The following is a 23,820-nucleotide window of genomic DNA, read 5'->3' on the forward strand; positions in this document are numbered from 1 at the left end:
TCAACAAACCTTACTCATGCATTCCTTTCTATTCCACATCCTCCAGCAAATTGGTGTGGGTAAAAAGCCACTATCCATTATTAAAGAAGCCTATGCCAATTCAACTACCTGTCTCCTAGTTAATGGGTTCCCTATCAGACCCAGTCCAAATTCAAAAAGGAGTCAAACAAGGTTGCCCTCTTAGCCCATTGCTCTTTGCATTGGTTCTTGAACTTTCTGACATGAAGTCGACAATACACGTGCAGTGCGAGGAATAGCAGTTCCTTCTAAAATGAAGGAAAATAAGTCAATCAGCTAATAATGAAGCTTCATTGTGTAGCAGAATACAATCATGAAATGGGAGCAGTTGATAGGTCAGGCATGATAGTTGGGTACAGAAAGTTCTTTTTCACCTTCTAGACATAATTCAAAATTCTCAGACACAGTACAATGTAAAAAAAAAAGTCAAAAATCATAGTCATAACACTTCAAGAATTACAACCAACTCTCATAAGAGAAAATTTTCAAGCCTTCCATATGCCAAGAGCAACCACTAAAATAGGGTGTCCATCATCATGTGACCAACCTTGATAGGAAGACAGTCCCCATTACTAGTTTTGTCTGTCTTGTCAGATGTCATCTCCTTTCAGGAGGTTGACTACCATTAGCTTCCACCATGTACAGTTTTGTGCTTCTCTTTTACATTCTTCATAGGACAACAAGGTCCAATCCTTAATATTTCCAATCCAATCTGTTCTTTGTCTTCCTCTTCTTCTTTTTCCTTGTATCATTCCTTCTAGAAGGAATGATACAAGAAAATCATGTCTCTAATATTTCTAAATTAGTTTTTTTGGCAGTCCATGGGACTCTAAGAATTCTTCTGAGGATCCACATCTCAAAGACTTTTAGTTCATTTACACAATATTTTGATATTGTCCAAGTTTCTGCAAAATATAGCAGTGCTGACCATACATAGCAGTTGGACAGTCTAATTCTTGTTTTTGTGTGAATTTCCCTTGAGATCAGAATGCTTTTCATGCTAATCAAGGTTGATCCAGCAATTTCTATTCTTCTTAATATTTTATTATCACACTTTCCATTTTCTATAATTAGTTCACCCAAATATATATAACTCTCTACTTGATCTAAAGTATTTCCTCTGATCTTAATAATTATATGGGGTATTTTCCCTTTTTCTCTTGTTACCAGCATGGTTTTGGTTGAAGTTGAAATTAAGTCCATATTTTTCACTTAGTTTCAATGTCTCTTCTAGTAGGTTTTGAAGATCTTTTTTTATTTTCAGCTAGCAGTACTGTATCGTCTGCATATCTTAAGTTGTTTATATTCCTGCCTCCTATGATGACTCCTTTAAATTCTTCTAATTGCTGAAGATGTTTTCAGTGTAGAGATTAAACAATTATAGGAGAAAGAACACAGCCTTGTCTGACACCTTTCTTTACTGGGAATTCCTCCGAGGTTTCTCCTGATATTTTTATTGAGGCAGTTTGCTACCAATATAGATTTATCAGTAATATGGTATCTTTACCATCTACTCCTAATTTTCTGATGCATTTGATTAGTTGTTCATGTTGTATATTGTCAAAAAACTGTGTAGTCAATAAAACATATGTAGATTTCTTTCTGCTTCTCCAGATATCTTTCTGTAATAGTTCTAATGTTGAAGAGTCCTTCTCTAGTTCCTTTATTTTCGTGAAAACTAGATTGTGTTTCATTAATTTCCAATTTGATTTTATGTTTATTTCTTTCTAGGATGATATATCCTTTTGCTATCTGACTGATTGTTCTGTACTCTTCACATTTGATTGTCTTTGATTTTTTTAGGTATTGGTAGGAATGTCGAGTGCTTAAAATCTTTTGACAGGTGTCCAGTTTTCTATGTTTCGTTACATATGTCAGTCATTGATCTTATAACCTTATCATCTAAAGCCTTTATATATTCTGCCATAATTCCATCCATTCCTGGAGTTTTTTCCAGTTTCAGTTTCCTAATGGCATTTGTTACTTCCCAGGTAAGAATGGTAGGCCCCTCCAAATTTTCTTGCATTGGCTTATCTATTCTATCATGATTGTAGAGTTCCTTTGAATACTCTACCCATCTATCCCTTATTTTGTCTTTCTCCATTAGGATGTTTCCACTGGTATCTTCAATGCAATGAGAGCTCACCCTTTTGCAAGATTTGCTAGTTAGCTCCCTAACTTTTTCACAAAGTTCTCTGGTTTTGTGCTTATTGTCCAAAAGTTCAATTTCCTTGCATTTGTTGTTGAGCCTTAGTTCTTTTGCAATCCTACATTCTTTCCTGATCTCCTTGTTAAAGTTCTTGTATTCAGGACGATTTTTGTGTTTCTTTCTTTCCTCCATTTTCAGTATCTTGTCATTCATCCAGGAATTTACTCATCTTTGTCTCAAATTTGGGAACTGTTTGTTTTACTGCCTTTTTTTTTTATGCCCTCTTTAAAATTCTGCATCAATCCTCAATCTCATCTTTAGGGTAAGGATGAGATTGAGGATGGATGGCAGGAATGTTAATCCACTGACACAATCCACTGCTGTTAATCAGGAATGTTAACAGCAGTGGATTGTGTGAGTTCCTTTAAAAACTTATATTGTATTTCTTGATTTTTAAGGGAGCCAAGATCATATTTTTGTATGTGTATAGGTTTCATTGTTTTCTTTAATTTTATTGGTGCTTTAATGACAACAGGGTTGTGGGCTGATCCAATATCAACCCCTGGGTATGTTTTGTCTTGTAAGATGTTATTCTGGAATCTTTTTTTAATCATTAAATAGTCAATCTGGTTTCTAATGCTGTCTCTGGGACTTTTCCATGTGTAAAGTCTTCTAGGAGGGTGGAAAACAATCTGGTAATAACAAATACTTTATTTCATAAAGTATTTGTTATAACAAGATTGTTTTCTTCACAGAACAGTATTAATCTTTCTCCTCTTGGATTTCTATGTCCCAGGCCCTAGTTTCCCATGTAGGAAGAGATCTTTTCTGAGCCTACTTTAGCATTTAGATCTCCCATAACGATAGTTATGTCATCTGATTTAGTGTTGTTAAGTGCATTTTGAATGCCTTCAAAGAAACATTCTACATCTTCATCTGAGTAATTAGAAATAGGTGCATATATTTGGACAATACTAGTTTTACCCACATCAAAAAAAAGAAAAATCTCCCTAGGTATTGTCATGTGTGTTCAAACACCACATCGAAGAGTAGAAAAAGAGAGAGAGAGAGAGAGCAAATATACATGTTACAAACATGTATATTTTCAGAACTCTAATTTGAAAAATATCTTATACTGTAATGACTAAATTTTGAAAGGATGATGGAAGTAATGTAGAATTCTGTATTAAAAAACCGACCAAGATTTCAATAAAACATAATTTTATAAATATCACCAGTTTGAGTCACCTGATTTGAAAGCAAATAGTCTAAAGGTTTGCATGCGATTTTTTAATTTAAACTATAAAATAAAATTGTGAAAATATGGCAATTTGGCTGGCTTCTATTGTCTCAGCAGTGAAAAATTTAAGCATAACGTATCCTTTTTAACACATACAAAATTGCAGTATCAGTGATACTTACTTGTGAATCATACTGCTCAGTTTCTTTTTCTTCTTCACTAACAGTTCCAAACTAAAATAAAATCAAAAATGCTCCTGAATGAAAGGGAAAATAAACTTTTTAAATATATAATGTACAAAAAAATTCTCCGAAGCTTGCTAGTAAGTCTATTAAAAATATAATTAAAGATTCCAAGATGAATTTTTTTTAAATGTAAGTTTTAGTTTTTGGTTTATTTGCAGGTGTGATGACACTCCCAGTTTACATTTTATTTTTCTTTATGAAAGAAAATGAATTTTCACCCTTTAATTATTTAAGCTGCATGAAATCTGTATTATTAGAAAAAATACATCAACACCTCGTGTTGATGTATTCATAATGGGGTTTCAAACAGCAGGTTCACTATATTATGGTTTGTAATTAGTATAAAATACATTTCAGTACATTTATTATAATTTCATTACAAAGGCATTACATTTCATTACAGAGTCATTCACTGCATTTTTTTCAAGTGGAATGGAAAGATCTATAAGCAACTGTCAGGCCTTGCAATGGGTAGTCTGCTCATGCGCAGACTTATTTATGAAAAAGTTGAAAAAAGATATCTTGTCACACACAGATCCAAAAGCATCAGTATGGTGGAGATATGTTGACATATTTATCATATGGAAACATAGTGAGGCAGAATTTCTAACTTCCTTGTTTCACTAAAAAATAAAGTTGATCTTAGAACTCGAAAATTAAAGAAAATTACCTTTTTTAGACATATTAATCAAAAAAACAAATGGATAACAGCATTAGTCTAAATGTATACTGCAAAGTGACTCACACCTACATTCTGCCTCTTCATACCATATTTCACAAAAGTTAAGCATTATACATATGCTAAAAAACAGAGCAGTAAGTATCATAAGAGATGACAGAGTTTTAACAGATGAATTAAATCTTATCCTCAAAACATTAACAAACAATGATTACCTGAAAAAATTAATAAAAAGGATTCTTTTCTCCTCCCCTTCCCAACAGCAAACCCAAAAATTCATTACAGGACTTCCATTTATATTCCTTTTGCTGGCACAGTTTCACAAAGAATTGCCAACCTACTACGGCCTGACGACATCCAAGTTGCTTTCAAACCAATAAAGACTGTTCGCAATATGTTACGGTCACCAAAAGACAAAATTGATTTCTACAAACACCCTGGAGTTTATAACATTCCATGTTCTTGCAGACTGAATTACATAGGACAAACTTCTAGAAGTTTAGAAATAAGAAAAAAGGAACATATTGTAGATGATAACAACAGCAGAGAAGACAATTCCAGTTTAGCTTTCCATTTTTCCAACACAAACCACAATATTGAATGGGATAAAAGTACTATGCCATACATAGAAGATGACTATACCTCCTACTCAATAAAAGAAGCTGCAGTAGTGATCCGTTCAAGAGGTAGCCTAAACAGAAACCAAGGGATGATCCTTGGTGACATCTGGAAATCACTTATAAGATTGCTCAGCACATCAGAGTTCAACTTCGCAGCCAATTATAGGACACACTTGCTAAACAATGATTGACTAACTGCTAACAAACATGCTCCATGCGTTCATGTAACGGTTGATATGAATTTGGTATTTTTTCAACCATTCAGTTATGTATTAGTTGTAAATTAAGCTTATCTTTGTTCTTTAAGCTGTTTTGTACAGACTTGCCCAGATGAAGCCACCAGTCAGGTGGCAAAACTAGTAGACTAACATTATGTATCAAAAAATCTGCGATCTATTAAACCCAGTTTATATCATCTTATATTCATTCATTGCATTGGAAAAGCAATGTGTTACAAAGGAGGAATGCATTTCCTAAAAGTGTTCCAACTTTTTTTTTGTTCATATTCATTGCATTGAAATATCTATCCACAACAACTATGCATACCTACTGTGACTAAATCATAAACAACAAAAATACTTACTTTTTTTCATTTCTAATCATTTTTAACTGTGAGTGTGGCATCTTTGAAATGAATCTTGGTACTGAATTGGTAGGTTACATCAATCCATTTAATTATGTTAAATGTTTTATTACATCAAATAATGCCTGTTAAGGATCTATCTAAAAATGTTTCTTTCTCCCCACCAATTCATAATGTTTCCCAATTCTGTTTGGGAAACATTATGTTGAAACACATTATATTAATGCTCTCTGTGGTTTCAGTTAGTACTAAATATTATCAATGACATGCATTACCAGCACTATTTGAAGTACTACTGTATTGAACATGCAAATGATGCATATTAGGTTTTATAAGAACGAAAACAACAACTTGTGAGAGACACAGAAATTAATGTAGTGATTGAACTCACAGGAAACAATGTTTTAGTACTGGTCACTATGTTTTCGAACACCACAGTTGCAATGTCTGTTACTGTCTCTTCCTGCACTGCTTTCTGTCCTCTGCCAAGTCTAACTGCTAGTGATCCAGTTTCTTCAAACTTCTTAATCATAGCTCTCAGTGCTACAGCTGACATAGGACCTGTATGCAGGTCATGAAGCCTTCTAAATTCCTGAAGGGCCGCTATGGCATTGCACTGTTTAAGGTAAAACAACTTAACAAGTAAAGCAAGCTGAGGCAAGGTAAGATGCATATTGAGCACAATTCATCAGTCATTCGAATAACTGCCTGAACATTTGCAATTCCTTTTTAAGTGAAATTGGTGGTGCTGCTGTCAAGTATGCACAGTAAAATTTGCATAATCCTTTTTTACCTGCGTTTACTGCAAATATTTGACTGCTTTTGGCTCTGCCAGCAAATCTTTTTTCCCCCTTAAGCACCCTTCAGGTGTGCTTAAGGGGGAAAGCTGTATAACTGAGAGGAGACCTCCACAGCCTTTAAAGGAATGCAGAAAGCAGACCAGGGCTACTGACAGGAAGTACAGGAAGATGGTTTAATGTTAAATCTCGTGTGAGACAAGGATGTACATTATCCCCTCTGTTATTCATTAACTATATGGATCACATTATGAAGGAAAGTGGTATTAAACATGATATCAAAATTGGAGATGTTAATGTCAGCTCTTTGCTTTATGCAGATGATGTTATACTTCTAAATAAATCCGCTACAAGTCTGCAAGATTCTCTGACTAAATTGAATAACTGTTGTAATAGATATGGTATGAAGGTCAGCCATAAAAAGACAAAGTCAATGAAAATAGGCAGAATCATTGAAAATGTCAACTGTATTGTGAATGGAGAACCTGTGGAACAAGTAAAACATTTCAGCTACTTAGGCACGATTTTTAGTGAAGATGGTACATTAAATATGGAAATAGACAACAGAATCAATAAAGCTGGTATGGTAGGAAGTCAATTGAATAAATTCATATGGAATAAGCTGTATACAAGACAGTGTTCAAACCAGTTTTAACTCATGGATCTGAGAGCTGGGTCAGAAGTAAAACACTTGACCGAAGACTAGAGACCGCAGATATGAGAGTCCTGAGAAAGATTAGGGGCATCAACAGATGGCAACAATGGCAGTATCATATTAAAAACAAGTATATTAGGAAAGAACTTGATATTGTCAGCATCATGGAATGCATTAGCAGTGCTAATCTCAGGTGGTATGGTCACTTAAACAGAATGGGCAAAGAAAGATTAGCAAAACAAGTGTTCTCTGCCAGGTTGGCAGCAAAATGACCCAGAGGAAGACCGAGATATAGGTGGACTGATACGGTACATAGTGCCTTAGACGATAGAAATATAAGATCTGATAATGTTGGAGTCTTGACAAGTAACAGACTGATTTGGAGGAAAATTGTAGATAAGAAGTTAGTAATGATGTAATTTTTTCCATGTAATACTATTATATCCTGTACACCCCTTGAGGGTATATATCAGGAATTTGATGATGGTGATGACTGAAATAAAAGATATAAGCAGAATACTTTCTTTTTACATGAGTCAAGATGCACAGCAACTCCCCACTAAAACAACATGATTATACAAAAACAAGTTTTTGTATAATCATGTAAGATTTTTTTTCTTCAGCTGCTGCACTAAGTTTGGGTGATCGAATGAAAGTGATTTTTCTTCCCTCCAGGTCATAACACATGCACATCAACTCTGTTTCCAGTGGTATATTAATTAAAAAATGATTAAATTATGGCTTAGTTTTCTGATTGATGTTTCATAGTAAGGAAGAAGCAGATATGTTATTTAGTCTATATATGCTTTATTTTTCTCTCAGATTATTTTTTTAAAACCCTTAACCTCCCAACTGGCCAGGATGTATATATACATCCAGCAAATCCTGGATACAATTCAGACCGCCTGTTGAAAGAACATGGATATATAAGTGCAATTTGGTCATTATTTATAGAAAATTGTATATTAAAAACTTGACTATATCAGTGTACTAAACACATCAGTTTACACTTCATGCATGCAAAACAGATGAAACTCAGAAAACAAAAACAGCAACTCATGACAAATGACAATGTTCAGTTGGATTGGCTGACAATAACCAATCACAGCCACTGATTTCTGGGTACTATTGTCTTGGTGCACACCCCACCTTGCCTTCTGGGTGGTTTTGTCCATTCACTTGAATGCTAAGAATTTGACCTGCTGCACCATCTGTTCAAAGGCCTCAAAGGTATACGGGCTATTAATGCAAATGTGATGCAATGTTTGCGAGATGAAAAGTATCCTCTTCATGAAGCATTAGTATATTGCAGTGTTTCTCAAACTTTTTTCGACTACGGAACACTTCACAAATCCTGAAATTTTGACGGAACACCTTGGTTACTTTGTAATGTATAAATTAATAATTCATTGGCAATTTAGCTGATTTTTATTATTAATCAATCATTGATAATTAATTATTGATTAATAACCAATTAATAATTAATAAATAAATTAATTAAACATCAATTAAACCATCATTAAATTAATTTGAGCTGACAAATCAATTTAAAAATGACAAATTATAGAACTTCTCGCGGAACACCTATTCACCTTCAGTGGAACACCAGTGTTCCGGGGAACGCCGGTTAAGAACCACTGGTATATTGTGTTTAATTTTAGGAATCATGCAAAGCCAGGAACCAATTAGGGGAAGTCTTTAACAAGATAAATGCAAAAATATAATATCAGTGATATTACTATTTCATAGGTGTGCAATTGCATATCTAGAATATACACCCCCGATACACACACACACACATTCTTGTATCTTTCCTATTTTACACTACCATAAGCAAACAGTAAAAAAAAAAAATTTTTTTCCCCTTCTGAAAACTCAAGTGGTTTGTCTTTCACTCCACAAAACAGACAAACCATTAAAGAACACTCAGTTAATGTGCACATGGTGGATTTAGTTAACTCAGCCTTGCTACATCTTGAAAGTGGCCTTTGCCATAAGAGAGGAATGTACACTACCTAGGAATTGTGTATATATTATGCCATATACGTAGAGCAACTTATGAAGTTAGCTGTTCTCATAAGCAAACAGTAAAAAAAAAATTTTTTTCCCCTTCTGAAAACTCAAGTGGTTTGTCTTTCACTCCACAAAACAGACAAACCATTAAAGAACACTCAGTTAATGTGCACATGGTGGATTTAGTTAACTCAGCTATAATTCCACTCAGCCTTGCTACATCTTGAAAGTGGCCTTTGCCATAAGAGAGAAATGTACACTACCTACGAATTGTGCTATATATTATGCGATATACGTAGAGCAACTTATGAAGTTAGCTGTTCTCATTATACAAATAATGAAAGGCACTTTGAATGCAAAAATTTGTTTGCTTAAGCTATGATGCATGAAAACACAAATATAGCTTGCAGGTGTAGACTTCTGTGGCTAATTGGTTCAAAAGATATATTTTGGTGATTACACCACATTTTTTTATTCAGTTATATAAAACATTGAAATAATTCCCAACAAGTTTCGTAAATCGTAGGATTTACATCTTCAGGGGGTAAATAGTATAACTTAAAGTTTAAACAAGAGAATTAATAAATACAAATCATAACAGTCTGGCTATTCATAAAACTCAAATAACAGAATGCAGATATATAACGTTATTGACGTTGAACAATACTGGACGATGTCACGTGTTCTTGTTCTTGTTCATACAGTCCGAGCTCAGATTGAGGTAGTTTTTTATTAGAGCTGACCACACTTGATTGAGAATTAAACCTTGATTTTTATTGCATTGGGTTGGGTTTTTTAGCATATTAGCAGCTTCTTTAAATTTTCTTATATAACTGTTGTTTTCTATGTATGACATCGTCGTTTTATGCCAGAGTACATCGTGTCCAGTGGAAGTGGTATGGAAAGCAAGACCCATTTTTTGTTCTCTTTTGTATTGTACATCTTTTTGTTGTTCAGCTATGCATATTTCTCCAGATCTTCCTGTCTGTCCTATGTAGCAAATCCCATAAGACGTCTTTTTGGTGTTCAGCCATGCGTATTTCTCCAGATCTTCCTGTCAGTCCTACGTAGCAAATCTTGCAAGAGCAATGGATTTTGTAGACTCCTGGTTTTTTTAAGAGGATGATGAGGTGGTTTTGGTGGATATAGGCATCTTGAGATTTTTTCCATAGGAAGTAAGGCTACTTTTATGTTGTGTTTGTTCATTAATTTGGCTAGCTTATCTGTAACATTTTTGATATAAGGAAGCGAGATTGCGTTTTTGTAATCCTGTTTTATTGTGTTGATAGCTGGAGGCATTTTAAGGATTCTCTTGATGGTTTTTGTTTCATATCCATTCTGTTGGAGGATTTGTGTTAAGTATTTTAGTTCTTCATTACATCTTTCTTGTGTGCTGGAGATATTGTATGCTCTGTCTTGAAGAGTTTTAATGAAGCTTATTTTTTGTGAAGGATGGTGGTGTGTGGTTGCATTTAGAAATCTTCCAGTGTTTGTCGGCTTCCTATATACTGAGAAGGAGAGTTTACTTTCTTCATTAACTTCTAATAGAATATCCAGAAAAGGAAGTTTTTTATTTTTTTCTTGTTCTAAAGTGAATTTTATGGTGTTGTGCAAATTGTTGAGATAATCTTTGAAATTGATAAGTTCATCTGTTGTTCCACTGAATATGATGAAAATATCGTCCACATAGCATAGCTATATTTTTGGTTTTTATGGTAATTCTTAAGAGCATTGTTTTCAAATTTTTCCATAAATAGGTTTGCTAATACTGGTGATAATGATGAACCCATGGCCAGTCCTTTTTGTTTCCAGACTCTATCTTTATAGGTGGAAAAAAAGTATTGTTTATACAATGTTTAAAAAGATTCAAGATGTCCGGAGGGAAGAGGTCTTCTAGGAGATTCAAAATTTCTTGTCTCGGGATGTTTGTAAACAAGCTGATAATGTCAAGACTTGCTAAGATATCTGTTGGACCAATATGTATATCTTTCGCGTTTTCTATGAAATGTTTACTATTTTTTATGAAGGAAGATGTTTTTCCTATATGTTGTGAGATCATGTTGGTGAGGTATTTCACTAAGTTGGAAGTCAGTGAATCTCTTCCATCTACTATTGGTCTTAAAGGTATATCTGTCTTATGGATCTTTGGAACACCATATATTCTTGGTATCAATCTGAGCTCGGACTGTATGAATGAGAACAAGAACACATGACATCGTCCAATATTGTTCAACGTCAATAACGTTATATATCTGCATTCTGTTATTTGAGTTTTATGAATAGCCAGACGGTTATGATTTGTATTTATTAATTCTCTTGTTTAAACTTTAAGTCATACTATTTACCCCCTGAAGATGTAAATCCTACACTTTACGAAACGTGTCGGGAACTATTATTTCAGTGTTTTATATAACTGAATAACTGAATAAAAAAAAATGTGGTGTAATCACCAAAATATATCTTTTGAACAAATATAGCTTTTTTCTCAATTATGATGAACAGTAAATGCTTATTAATGTACATTTATTTTCATCTTATAAAAATACATTAGGAACTTTGTGAACAATATTTATAATTCTCTACATTTTTCCCTATGCCTCCAAAATTTGTTTAACAATTCTGACAATACTTGCAACAAATCTATGCATAAGTGACCATGATTAAAGAGAGGATCATTTTGGTTTTTTGGAGTTGCTTAAGGGTTGAAGCTTGGGAACTGACCAGGACTTCTGTTCTGACTTCTGTCTAGTCCTAAGCTATCTACCAGTATACTGAATGAATGAAAATGTGCCAGCAATTTAGGATTTAGCACATCAAACTGTATTCTTAAATTAAAATACAAAATTATGATACAACATAACATTTCATGCTTTTTTATACCAAATTTTCACAATAAAATATTCAAATGAAACCAAAATTGAACCACATGACAATTTAATAACCATCTACCAGAAATTTTATTAACTCTTTGAGTGGCCAGTTAAAAAAACATGTTTCACCTTCTATGGCATAGAAATGAAAAAAGGAAAGACTGCAGCACCTACCAGCTAAAACTCAAACGCCAGCATAAATTTAAGCTTACTATAGAATTTTGAGTGTGTGTGTGTGAATATATCTTCTTCTTCATCTCATCTGTCTGGTGATGGGTTGAGTTTGCTTTGTACAATCGTCTCCAAATGGTTCTATTTTTAGCCTTCTCAAACATAGTGAAATTGGGGAATTTGCCTCTTTCTTTCTTTTGAGAATTTGAGCCAACTTTTCCTTGGTCTTCCGGGTGGATGCTGTTTACCTGTTCTTCCATTTAGCATGATGTTTGGAATTCTGTGAGGAGGCATTCTCTGGACATGGCTGAACAATCAGAACTGTTGCCAAAGAATAATGTCTGTGATGTTGTCATGGTAGTCAAGATCCCTCTTTACTTGTTCTGTGGTTTTATGTTCAGTCCCGTGTGTTTTGTTTATGTTTCTTAAGCACTTCCCTTTGAAGAATGCACTTATTTTGAGTAGTTCCTTCTTAGTGAGTCACCATGACTCACTTCCATATGTTGCTGTAGGGATGATCATGTGTTTTGAATAGTTTGATTTTAAGATGTTTCAAGAGTTTGTTATTGTTCCATAGTTTGTTTAATTTATTCATGTTCGACCATCCAATGTTAATTTTGTGTTTTACTGTTTCAGTGCTGTCTAAATTGTGTGTAATGGTGCTTCCTAAGTAGACAAAGGATTTTACTTGTTCTAAGATTTGGTTCTCCAGGGTTATTGAGATGTTTTTTTCTTTTTCTATTTTCATTATTTTGGTCTTACTGCTGTTGATCCTTATTCCAAAGTTTTTACATGCTTCATTTAAAAGATGGACTGTTTTTTCTAATTGTAGCATGGAAACTACCAATATTACTATATCATCTGTATATATGATGAGGGTGATGTTTCTTCCATTTATATTTATCCCTGGTTTGTTGGAGATTTCTTTGCATATTTCTTCTAGGTATATGTTGAATAAGTGTGGTGAGAGTGGCCACCCACTGCATGACTCCTTTTTCTATCTTAAATTTTTCCGTTTTTATATTATTAAATTTGACAAATGCTTTTGTGTCTTTGTAAAAGTTTGAAATGAAGGTCGACAATTTGGAGTCTATTTGATTTAGAGTTTAGGATATTGATCAGTTTGTCTCTGTCTATGAAATCGAAGGCTTGTTTAAAGTTAATGAAGCTGTAGTACAGCAGTAGATTGTGTTCCCAACATTTCTGCTATAGTATTAAAGCGATGGTGTTCCTCCTCGACAATTTCTTCCATTAATTTATGCATGAGGTTTTGTATCATTTGAACGAATATCTTGTAGCTATGATTTAAAAGGGTGATAAGTTTCACATTTTTGTTTATCACCTTTTTTTATGGATGGTATTATAGTCCCAGTTTTCCAATTCTCAGGTATTTCTCCTGAAAATAAAATTTGGTTAAAAAGTTTCAATAAATATTTTATGGTTCCCTGGCCTCCATGTTTACAGAGTTTAGTAGGAATTTGGTCAATGCCAGGAGTTTTGGATGTTTTCATTTGGTTTATTGCTTTAAGTAGCTCATCTTCTGGATACCAGGTGCTCTTTCTTTTTCTTCACTGTATGATGAGCCCTACATTTGGTTGCTTTGGATTGTTTTGTTTGCAGAATTCAAGTAATTTTTCTTCTCTGTTATTTCTCTCATCTATTCTGAACTTGCCCATGATACCCTTCATATCTGGTGAGTATATCCCTATTTTGGAGTTGAAATCTCCCATGACTATTAAGATATCTTTTTTATTCATCTTTGGAATAAAAGTTTTTGGAATAGTTTGGAATAGTATTCTTTCCATATTTTTTGTATATCTTGAATTAAGCCAGTTTCTATATTATTAGAATCTTTAATTTTTAAAGTGACGTTATTATATTCTTTGGTTAGATATTTTATTATTTTGTAAACAGTTTTAGTGTAATGCTTTTTATTTGCTTCCTCACACTGTTTTACTTTTTCTTCTAACCATGATTCCTTTGCCACTTTGCACATGCTATCGATTTTATTTTTTAGGCTTTAAAGTGTTGTTCTGCTTTCTTTAGAATTATTCTGATTTAATGCATTTTTAGCTTCTTTTTTTCTTCTAGGAGTTTCAAGATTTCCAGGGTGATCCAATTGTTATTTGGTTTAATGGCTGTGCCTAAAATCTTGATAGCTGTGTTTTGATTATTGTTCTTCCCTGGTTCCATGCAGTTTCTACGTTAGCAAAAGGTATGTTTTGCAGTTCTGTTTCTATGGTATCCTCATATAATTTATTTATATGTTCTTCGTTTATTTTGCTTATTATCTATTAGGTTACAGTTGCTCTTTGGGATGTTTTTTCAATTTTAATTTAATGCTTGCCGAGAGGGTATCATGGTCAGAGTCAAAATCAAACTTTTTTAGGGCTTTGACATTCTGAACTGACGCTTTCCATTTATTTCTTATTAAAATATAGTCAATACAATTTTTGGTGACTCCAATCTGGTGATATCCAAGTATATTTATGGGAAGGCCTGTAGTAGAACTGGGTGTTGAAAATAAATAGATTATTTTGTTTTCAGAATTCAAGTAATTTTTCTCCTCTGTTATTTCTCTCATCTATTCTGAACTTGCCCATGATACCCTTCATATCTGGTGAGTATATCCCTATTTTGGAGTTGAAATCTCCCATGACTATTACGATATCTTTTTTATTCATCTTTTATTGTTTATGAAGTCTTACAGCTTGTGATAGAACACATCTATTCAGTGCATAGATCTGGATTATTTTAATGTATATCCCCATATTTTTTTTTACTAGCAAGTCAACTCCTTCTCTATGGACATTTATATATATATATATATATATATATATATATATATATATATATATATATATATATATATATATATATATATAAATGTATGTTGAAACTGATTTTGGAATAGAAGCGTCAACTTCTATCCCTTGGAGCAGTAATAAACGTAAACTTATTACTGCTCCAAGATTCAAATCCATCAAGCCAAAGCAGAACTGTTACAAGATACTGTATATTTCACCAACTTCCACATCTTTGTGTCCATACAAATAACCCAAATGAAACAAAAATTGGATGGTTTGACACATTTTTGTTAGGATTCCAAATACCAAATTTGAATAAAATCCATCTAGCTAGTTCTGGAACAGCTTGCAGAGAGAGAGAGAGAGAGAGGGATAGGTGGGAATAACACAATTAATCAAATGTACAGATAAATATTCGTTGAAATGCATCTAATACAGCAGTTCTCACCTGGGTTAGTAGAAATAATTCATACTTTATGTTGCAAGGATTTTGTAATAGACTTTTATTGTATATACTTGGATAGGGAAAAGGGAAAGTTAATTTTTCATGTATCAGAGCCAAAATTTGTTACATGAATAAACATGTGTAGAACAAGGAAACAGTACAATAAACTCAAAACTTATCAACCCACTAGAACTCCAATTTTTTATTATTATTTTGCATTCCAATAAAGTGTACAGATTACAGGTAAGAAAGCGTTACTGAACTATGTGTCAGTTACGATTTCATTTACTTATCCAACTGCTCAAAATGCATCTCTTTGTGTGTGTTGATCATAATATCAGCATTGTAAAAGAGACAAAATGACACATTTAAAGGGTTGTACTTACCTCGAATCTTGGTCTCCACCTGTCCCACTTAATGTCTAATTTTGATGCTTTGGATACCTTCCATAACTGAAATAAAAACAAACCATATTGTTGTTATTTTTATTAAAATGTAAAACTTCAATAAAATTGACCAGTAGAAATAATGTTATTTATTATTTTTACTGATCATCAACCTTATTTTTAAGTACGTCAATTATTATTATTATTATGCAGGCACCTTCATGGAGTCCAAAGACTCATCATGGGAGACCCAATCCTTCCACACAATCTATCACACCTCTCCTTAAACCCTATTAACAGACAAAGCACTTACAACTGACTCTGGCAACCCATTCCACTCGCTCACTCACAACTCTCCAAGGAAAAAATCTAGCTCTCACACCCCTACTTACCACACCATTATTCAACTTCCAGGGATGACCACTTGTTCTGGTCCATCTAGCCAAGAGCTGAAACATTTCCCTTGCATCTCTCCTATAAAATCCTTTAAGCAATGTAAATGGTTCTATCACATCTCTTCTTTTTCTATATCAATCAACTTCTGTAATCCATGAACCTTCAATCTATCCTCATAGGGAACATTTCACAGGACACTCACCATCTTAGTCACTCATCTCATCATCTCATCTTCTTTATACCCTCTTTTACCTTGCGGTGTCAAAGGTCCATTGATCATTGGACCTCAATCTGTTTACAGGATAAGGTGGTCAGCCCTATGCCCCGGTATATCCTATGGCCTGTAGTGTTAAGTTCTCAAGGCCAGTTTGCCTGCTTTGCGGGATGAAAAACCTCAGAATAAACTGAGGAAAAAACCCTGCTGTCCACGCCCAAGACTGGCTAACTTGGCTATGGCTGAGGAAGATCCTTCAGCTCCTCATGTCACCGACGGGAATCGAACCTAGGACACTCCTTCCCCAGGCATATGGTTGCGAAGCGCATAGCCACTAGGCTAACCACACGGACTATCTTAGTCACTCACCTCTGAATCCTCTCTACCACTTCCTCATCCCCAAGAAACCTGGGGACCACACTTGAGCGCAATAATCCAGATGTGAGCATATCAAGGCCTTATAAAGAGGAATAATGACTTCCTTATCTCTACTTGTTAATGTGTTGTTCAATAACCAAGTAATCTTATGGGCAACCTTAGCAATATGTCCTATAAACTTTAACTCTCTGTCCTACGCCACACGCCTAAATCTCTAGATTCATCTATTTCCTGGAGTACAGTGCCATCAATATGATACATGGCTTGTAATCTATTTATTCCAAAATGCATAACTTTACATTTCTTGACATTCAACTGACACCCTATTTAAATCGTCCTGCAAGTTCTCCACATCACGTTGATTAACTATTACTCTACCAAATTTCTTTACCTAATTACTTTATTTTATATTTTATTATAGTACTTTACCTAATTTTGCATCATCAGCAAACAACTGAATATTTCTTTTCAGGTTATTTCCTATATCATTTTTGTACAAATTAAACAGCACTGAACCTTGCAACACACACTAGTCACCTGTTTTTGTCTTGATTCTGCTCTTCCATGTACTCCTTTTTAATATTTGTCCAGCAGCTACCCTCTTATCCACTTAACCAGTGTCATATCCATCCCCATTTTTTTCTAATTTGCTTAAAAGAGTTCCATGTAGTATTCTGTCAAATGCCTTTGCAAAATCCAGCAAAATCACCGTGTAGCCATTTCCTTTATCCCACTCAGCTGTTACACTATTATAAAAATTTTGTAAAATACTACAGCATGACCGACCCTTCACAAAGCCATGTTGATCCTCATACAGTATCATATTGTTATCTACCCATTCTTGAATTCTCTTTTTTATCAATTTTTCTAGTACTTTTACTACCACGTCTGAGATACCGAATAGTCTATAATTTGCTACTGCAGTTTTAGAACTTATGCAAAGGAATTATTTTTCCCTCTTTCCACTCCCTTAGAACCCTGCCAGAGCTGAGACTTAAATTAGCAACAACCAACTGTATATTTTGTCTTATTGGTCTTAATCTCACACAGACTGCTTCAAATGAACAGCCACCCTCTTACTTATCTCCTATTCTTTTTGGTTGCAATTCATCTGCTATCATCAGCAGTACTTCCCCCCCCCCAATTTTATCTTCTTTATCTTCCCTGAAAATACTAAACCCTTCACATTCAATCCCTATAACTACATCATCTGCTGTTAGCCAAGTCTCACTAATGCCTATAACTTTTGGCAAGGTTGCACTAACCAATACCATAAACTCCTCCCTCTTGTTCTTGATGCTTCTGGCATTAGTTTACAGAAACTGCAGCATCTCTTTAATCCTCCACCCATTTTTACTTTCCGAATTGACTATCCTATTCAATATTTTTGCTTGAAAGACTAGATTCCTCACATAAAAAAAATCTGAGAACACTGCCACTGGAAATGATTAAAGTCCTCAACCAGATTGAGGAGAAAGATTCATGGAATTAAACAGATATATACAGCTGACTCCCACTACAGCACACAGCATTATAACAAACTGCTGACTACTAAGCTAAGAGTCCAACAAAATCCCCAGAAGTACAAAGCAATTTCAAAAAAAAAAAAAATTAGACTATAGCAAAATATGTACCATATCAAACTATTCTAGTGCATTTCCTATGAACTTGCTATAGCGAGACTCAACTGTAATAAATTACTTTAGTCCTCGTTGCATATAGAATTAGTAGTATTTACATATGAAACTAATCATTCATTTTAACTTTCTTTTATTATACAAGATTAACAAAACATACTATAGTGTTAAATATAATTTATATGTGTTTGTGCTGTTTTTTTTTTACTTTTTTTTCCCCAGTCTCACCTATGAAGCATTCTAACCTATGGCAAATTCAGTACTATAAGGTTGGACTAAGGATTAGGTAGTTAGGTGTCTAATCTTTTCCTTAGATTATGCCAGTCACATGCAAATGGTTTGTATCTGATTAATGCAAGTGGAAATATATTTACCGATACCTGTTAAAAATTTAAACATGCTAATCAATTATAGAAAATCTCTGAATTATCAGTTACTTACATATATCCCAAAAGCAACAAAATCTTATCTCTTAGCTGTGGTTCCTCAACAAAGTATGTGCAGCAATTTGTAGTGTGCCCACAAACAGGAAGTATGAAACAATTTTTTGCCTCATTCCCTGTGGACAAATAAGCAACAATACAGTATGAATGTGTTAAAGATAATGGTTAGAATGTACTTATTTTTTTTTTAATATTTATCATCTTTGAGCTGAACCAGAAAGAAGGAAAAAAGCAATTTGACAGTGGAAGAAGAAAATCTGCCTGTCAACAAGTAACAAATTAAGACTTGTGAATTAATTCACAAGGCATAAAGAAACTGTACTTGAAAAATCTATGCTTGTACACCATTTTTATGTGCAGCCATATTAGCTCCATATATATATTCTTGATAAGAATATGACAAGAGAATTCTGCAAATGTCATTACCAGAGCTTTCAGAAATGGTTACAAAAACTAACAATTCTTTCAGTAAAGCCTACTGGCTTACCCACAATTTCAATACAGTTTTCTTAGCTGCGCAGTACTGACAGCTAATTCAAACAGACTAAAGCCTGTTTACTTTCAGAGACCATTTTAGATAAACATGCCATTCTTAATCTAAACATTAGATCTGTAATTTATACAGTTATATTTGTTTGCACTGTTAACGTTTAGTGTGAAATTCAATTCAAATTAATCACAAGAAATTTAATGTAGAATTTTTTTCCAGAATAATGATTAATTATTAATAATTAAGTACTTGAATTCAATTCATTTCATCATCAAATTCCTGACATGTACGCTCAAGGGGTGTACAGGATATGATAGTACTACATGAAAAATTTACATCATTACTAACTTCCTATCTAATATTTTCCTCCAAATCAGTCTGTTACTTGTCAAGACTCCAATATTATTAGATCTTATATTTCTATCGTCTAATGCACTTAATCCATATCGATCCACCTATATCTTGGCCTTCCTCTGGGTCGTTTTCCTGCCAACCTGGCAGTGAAGACTGGTTTTGCTAATCTCCTCGTCCACTCTGTTTAAGTGACCATACCACCTGAGATTAGCTCTGCTAATGCATTCCTGGATGCTGACAATGTCAAGTTCTTTCCTGGTATCCTCGTTTTTAATATGATATTGCCATTGATGCCATCTGTTCACGCCTCTAATCTTTCTCAGGACTCTCATATCTGCGGTCTCTAGTCTTTGGTCAAGTGTTTTACTTCTGACCCAGCTCTAAGATCCATAAGTTAAAACTGGTTTGAACACTGTCTTGTATACAGCTAATTTAGAGTTCCAACTAATTTCAATCTTATTCCATATGAATTTATTCGATTGACTTCCTACCATACCAGCTTTGTTGATTCTGTTGTCTATTTCCATATTTAATTTACCATCTTCACTAAAAAATCGTGCCTAAATAGCTGAAATGTTTTACTTGTTCCACAGGTTCCTTGTTCATAACACAGTTGATATTTTCAACAATTCGACCCATTTTCATTGTCTTTGTCTTTTTTAATGCTGACCTTCATACCATATCTATTACAACAGTTATTCAATTTAGTCAGGGAATCTTGCAAACTTGTAGCAGATTCATTTAGAAGTATAACATTGTCCGCATAAAGCAAAGAGCTGACATTAACATCTCCAATTCTGATACCATGTTTAATACCACTTTCCTTCATAATGTGATCCATATAGATAATGAATAACAGAGAGGGTAATGTACATCCTTGTCTCACACCAGATTTAACATTAAACCATCTTCCTGTACTTCCTGACTTACATTCTAACTGCTGACTTACAATTCAAATAAAGACTAAGAATTGCTTGATATAATGCCCCATTGACACCATATAACTGTAACGTATTGAATAACTTCTTTCTTGCCACCTTGTCATATGCCTTCTCCAGATTGACAAAATTTAAATACAGATCTTTGTTATATTTCCATGCTTTCTCAACTATTTGTCGTAAAGTGAAGATCTGATCCTGACAGCCTCTATTTGACCTGAATCCACCTTGTTCTTCCCAAGCTTTTCTTCCACAATTCTTCTCAACCGTTTCTCAAGTATACTTGCATAGATCTTGCCAGGAACACTCAGTAGGGAAATACCTCTGTAATTCTCACATTCAGTTTTATTTCCCTTTTTATATATGGGTACTATGAGAGCTCTACTCCAATCATCGGGAATTCGTCCCTCTGTCCAGGCTTTCTGAACTATGCAGTGCAGCCACTGTGAGACTCTTATACCACCATACTTTGGCATTTCTGGTCGAATATCATCTACTCCTGCTGCCTTTCCACATTTCAAGCCTTTGATGGCTTTTTCTACTTCTATGGATATGTATTCCTGACTGCATGCCTGGTCAATGTTTTTTACCACTGTGCTGTCATCACTGCTTGTTTCATTTAGCAGCTTTTCCAAGTAATTACTCCATACTTCAAGGATATCTTTTTCTACTGTTTTCATGTCGCCTTTATCATCTTTAACTCCTTTTACAGCACTCTTCCCTTCATTTCTAAACTTCTTCAACAACCTCCAGAATATCTTACCACCTTCTTGATATTTATTTTCTATGTTCTTGCCAAAGTCCTCCCATGACTTTTGTTTAGCTAGTTTTACACAGTGTTTAGCATTCTTCCATTTGTCTCTGTATTCTCTAAGAGCACAAGCTGACTTATTTGCCAAGTACTTCTGATATGCTTTCTTCTTTTCCTTCACTGCCTCTTTAGCTTCCTGTGTCCACCATGGAGTTCTAATTTTTCTTTCCTTGCAGACTACCTCACCACATGCCTCTCTGGCGCTGAATCAATCAGGGTTTGCATCAACTAAGATGATGATTATTACATGCAAAAACTCTTGGTTTCTCACTTTTTTCCAATTCTTGCACTGATGGTCTGGTAAATAAATGTCTTACTCCACAGTGTCATAATGGCATCTTTTTGCCTGTTCTGAAAGTTTATGCTCCAAAGTGCTTATTCCTGTTCTATGTCTCATTTTTATACTCCTATTCTGGAAATTAACCCACATCTTCCCATTCCTAAAAAACATGAACAATATTTGCCATTCAGTTATTATCTAATTTCTCTCACTTTAATTCTTTCTGAAACAGAGAAGACCATTAATTCTACACTACATGGAAACCTCTCCGCTAATGAAGAATCAAGTTTGTTAGTTTGGAAATGATAATCACCTGGATGTAATTCAGGATTTTCTGTGCACAGTAGTTTTTGTGTGATGAAGGAGATGATCCATCATGCACACAGTTTATGTTCTACCAATGGCACATTGTACCAAGAACTGGAGTTTATTAAGTCTGAATTTGGTCAACAGTTAGCTCACTGATGCAAATTGTAAAATACAACATTCATGTTTTTCTCATGAAAAGATTCACAGGGTGCCTCTCCCATATCTCCATGGTACTTCAGAAAGAATCTCTAAACTCTTACCTTCTGTAATTTGCTAGTTATTTCCTTGCTATATTCTTATGTTCCCTGAAGGATAAAGCTTGATTCATTATCTCATGTTGATGTTTACCAAATTTCTTGTTCATGTTTTGTCTTACTTTGATCTTATATGGAGGTCAGTAAATATTGAAGGAATACTGATGAAGGAATAGAATGATTACACACTGTAAGATAGAAAGGGTGTGATAATTCTGTCTCACTCAACATAGTCTCTTCCTGTTACAGATAATAGCATTTCAGATGCATCTCTTGTGACATACCATACCATGTACATCAATGTTATTTAATTTAATCTGTACATCTTTGTTCATTCTTTATCTACATCAAACGTTTGTACTGAAGTGACCATGACACTTGAATGAAAATTATACAATAAATAAAAACAGTTCATGAACTTTTCCAGTCTAAATTGTACATTTTAAGAATGCTACATTTACATAACTTGACTGCCTCACTCTTTGTTAATTATCTAATTTAGTTGGGATTTAAATAAATTCATTGTATTTTGTTAACAATCACACACTATAAATTTGTATATAACATATTCTTCACAGATTAATTAAACCTATATGGAACATGTCTACTTTAGGTCCATAATTAACAGTCATCATGGTGATGTAAAAAACATCATGACAGAACAGATTAAACATGACTTAGATAGATTGATAGACTTAGATAGATTGGACTTAGATAGTGACTTAGACACTTACATGACTTAGATAGATTGGAGTTCTGGGCTAAGGAGAATGGATGTCAATTTAATGTGACAAAATGTAAGGTTATGCATTTTGGGGTGAAAAGATTAGCAGCAGTATACCACATTGGTGGAACTGTACTCCAAGAGATTGATGAGGCCAGGGACTTGGGAGTGTTGGTGGATAGGGAGATGAAGTTTAGGGGGCACACTGCAAAAGTAGCTAAATCAACTCATCAACTCACTTGGTTGTTGAAAAATACCTTGACGAGCAGAGACAAGCAAGTTATTGTACCTCTGTACCGAGCCTTGATAAGACCTCATCTCGACTACTGTGCCCAGATTTGGTCACCTTGGTTCCTTCTTGATGGGGAGGAGGTGGAGAGGATCCAGAGGCGAGTGACTAAGATGATAACAGGTCTATGGAATGAACCATATGAGAACAGGTTGAAGATTTGTGGGTTGCAGAAACTAGTTGATAGGCAGAGGAGGGGAGATATGATTGAGACATTCAAATTGCTAAAGGGATTCTATAGGATTAATTCAGAGGATATTTTTGAGATCAGGACTGGTGGTGGGAGAACTAGGGGACACCTATGGAAGCTGGGCAAGAGTGTGGTTAGCAGGGGTGTTAGAGCTGGGTTCTTTACTTTTAGAGTGGTAAATGAGTGGAATAAGCTGCCAGAGTCTGTTGTGGGTGCTATGACGGTGAACAAGTTCAAGACAAGGTATAATAGATACTGTGAGAATGTAATCGCATAGTTGTGTGGACATGATGTTTAGGGCCTCCCTCGATGAGTCTAAGGACTCCTGGAGTCGCCCGAAATAATAATAATAATAACATCTGAAAGGAACATATGTATTACACATACTTCTAAATATTTACATGGCTAATACATGTAAGAAAAGTATAGAATTTA

General features: G+C 34.3%; 1 protein-coding gene across 2 annotated transcripts in view; it reads right to left on the reverse strand.

Moving 5' to 3' along the window:
• LOC150097026 (lipid scramblase CLPTM1L) overlaps positions 1–23,820 on the reverse strand; it is a 229,277-nt gene that overhangs the window by 79,626 nt on the left and 125,831 nt on the right. For both annotated transcript variants that reach the window (XM_090408241.1, XM_090408242.1), the window contains exons 10-11: positions 15,679–15,744; positions 3,590–3,640 (exon numbers count right to left, since the gene is read on the reverse strand). In XM_090408241.1, the coding sequence (XP_090264367.1) occupies positions 3,590–3,640; positions 15,679–15,744 (117 nt within the window). The remainder of the gene's footprint in view (positions 1–3,589; positions 3,641–15,678; positions 15,745–23,820) is intronic.

This window comes from Typopeltis vanoorti, chromosome 18, assembly GCF_054136105.1.
Source record: "Typopeltis vanoorti isolate ZY-2024b chromosome 18, IOZ_Tvanoo_1.0, whole genome shotgun sequence".
In the NCBI taxonomy this organism is placed as follows: Eukaryota; Metazoa; Arthropoda; class Arachnida; order Uropygi; family Thelyphonidae; genus Typopeltis; species Typopeltis vanoorti.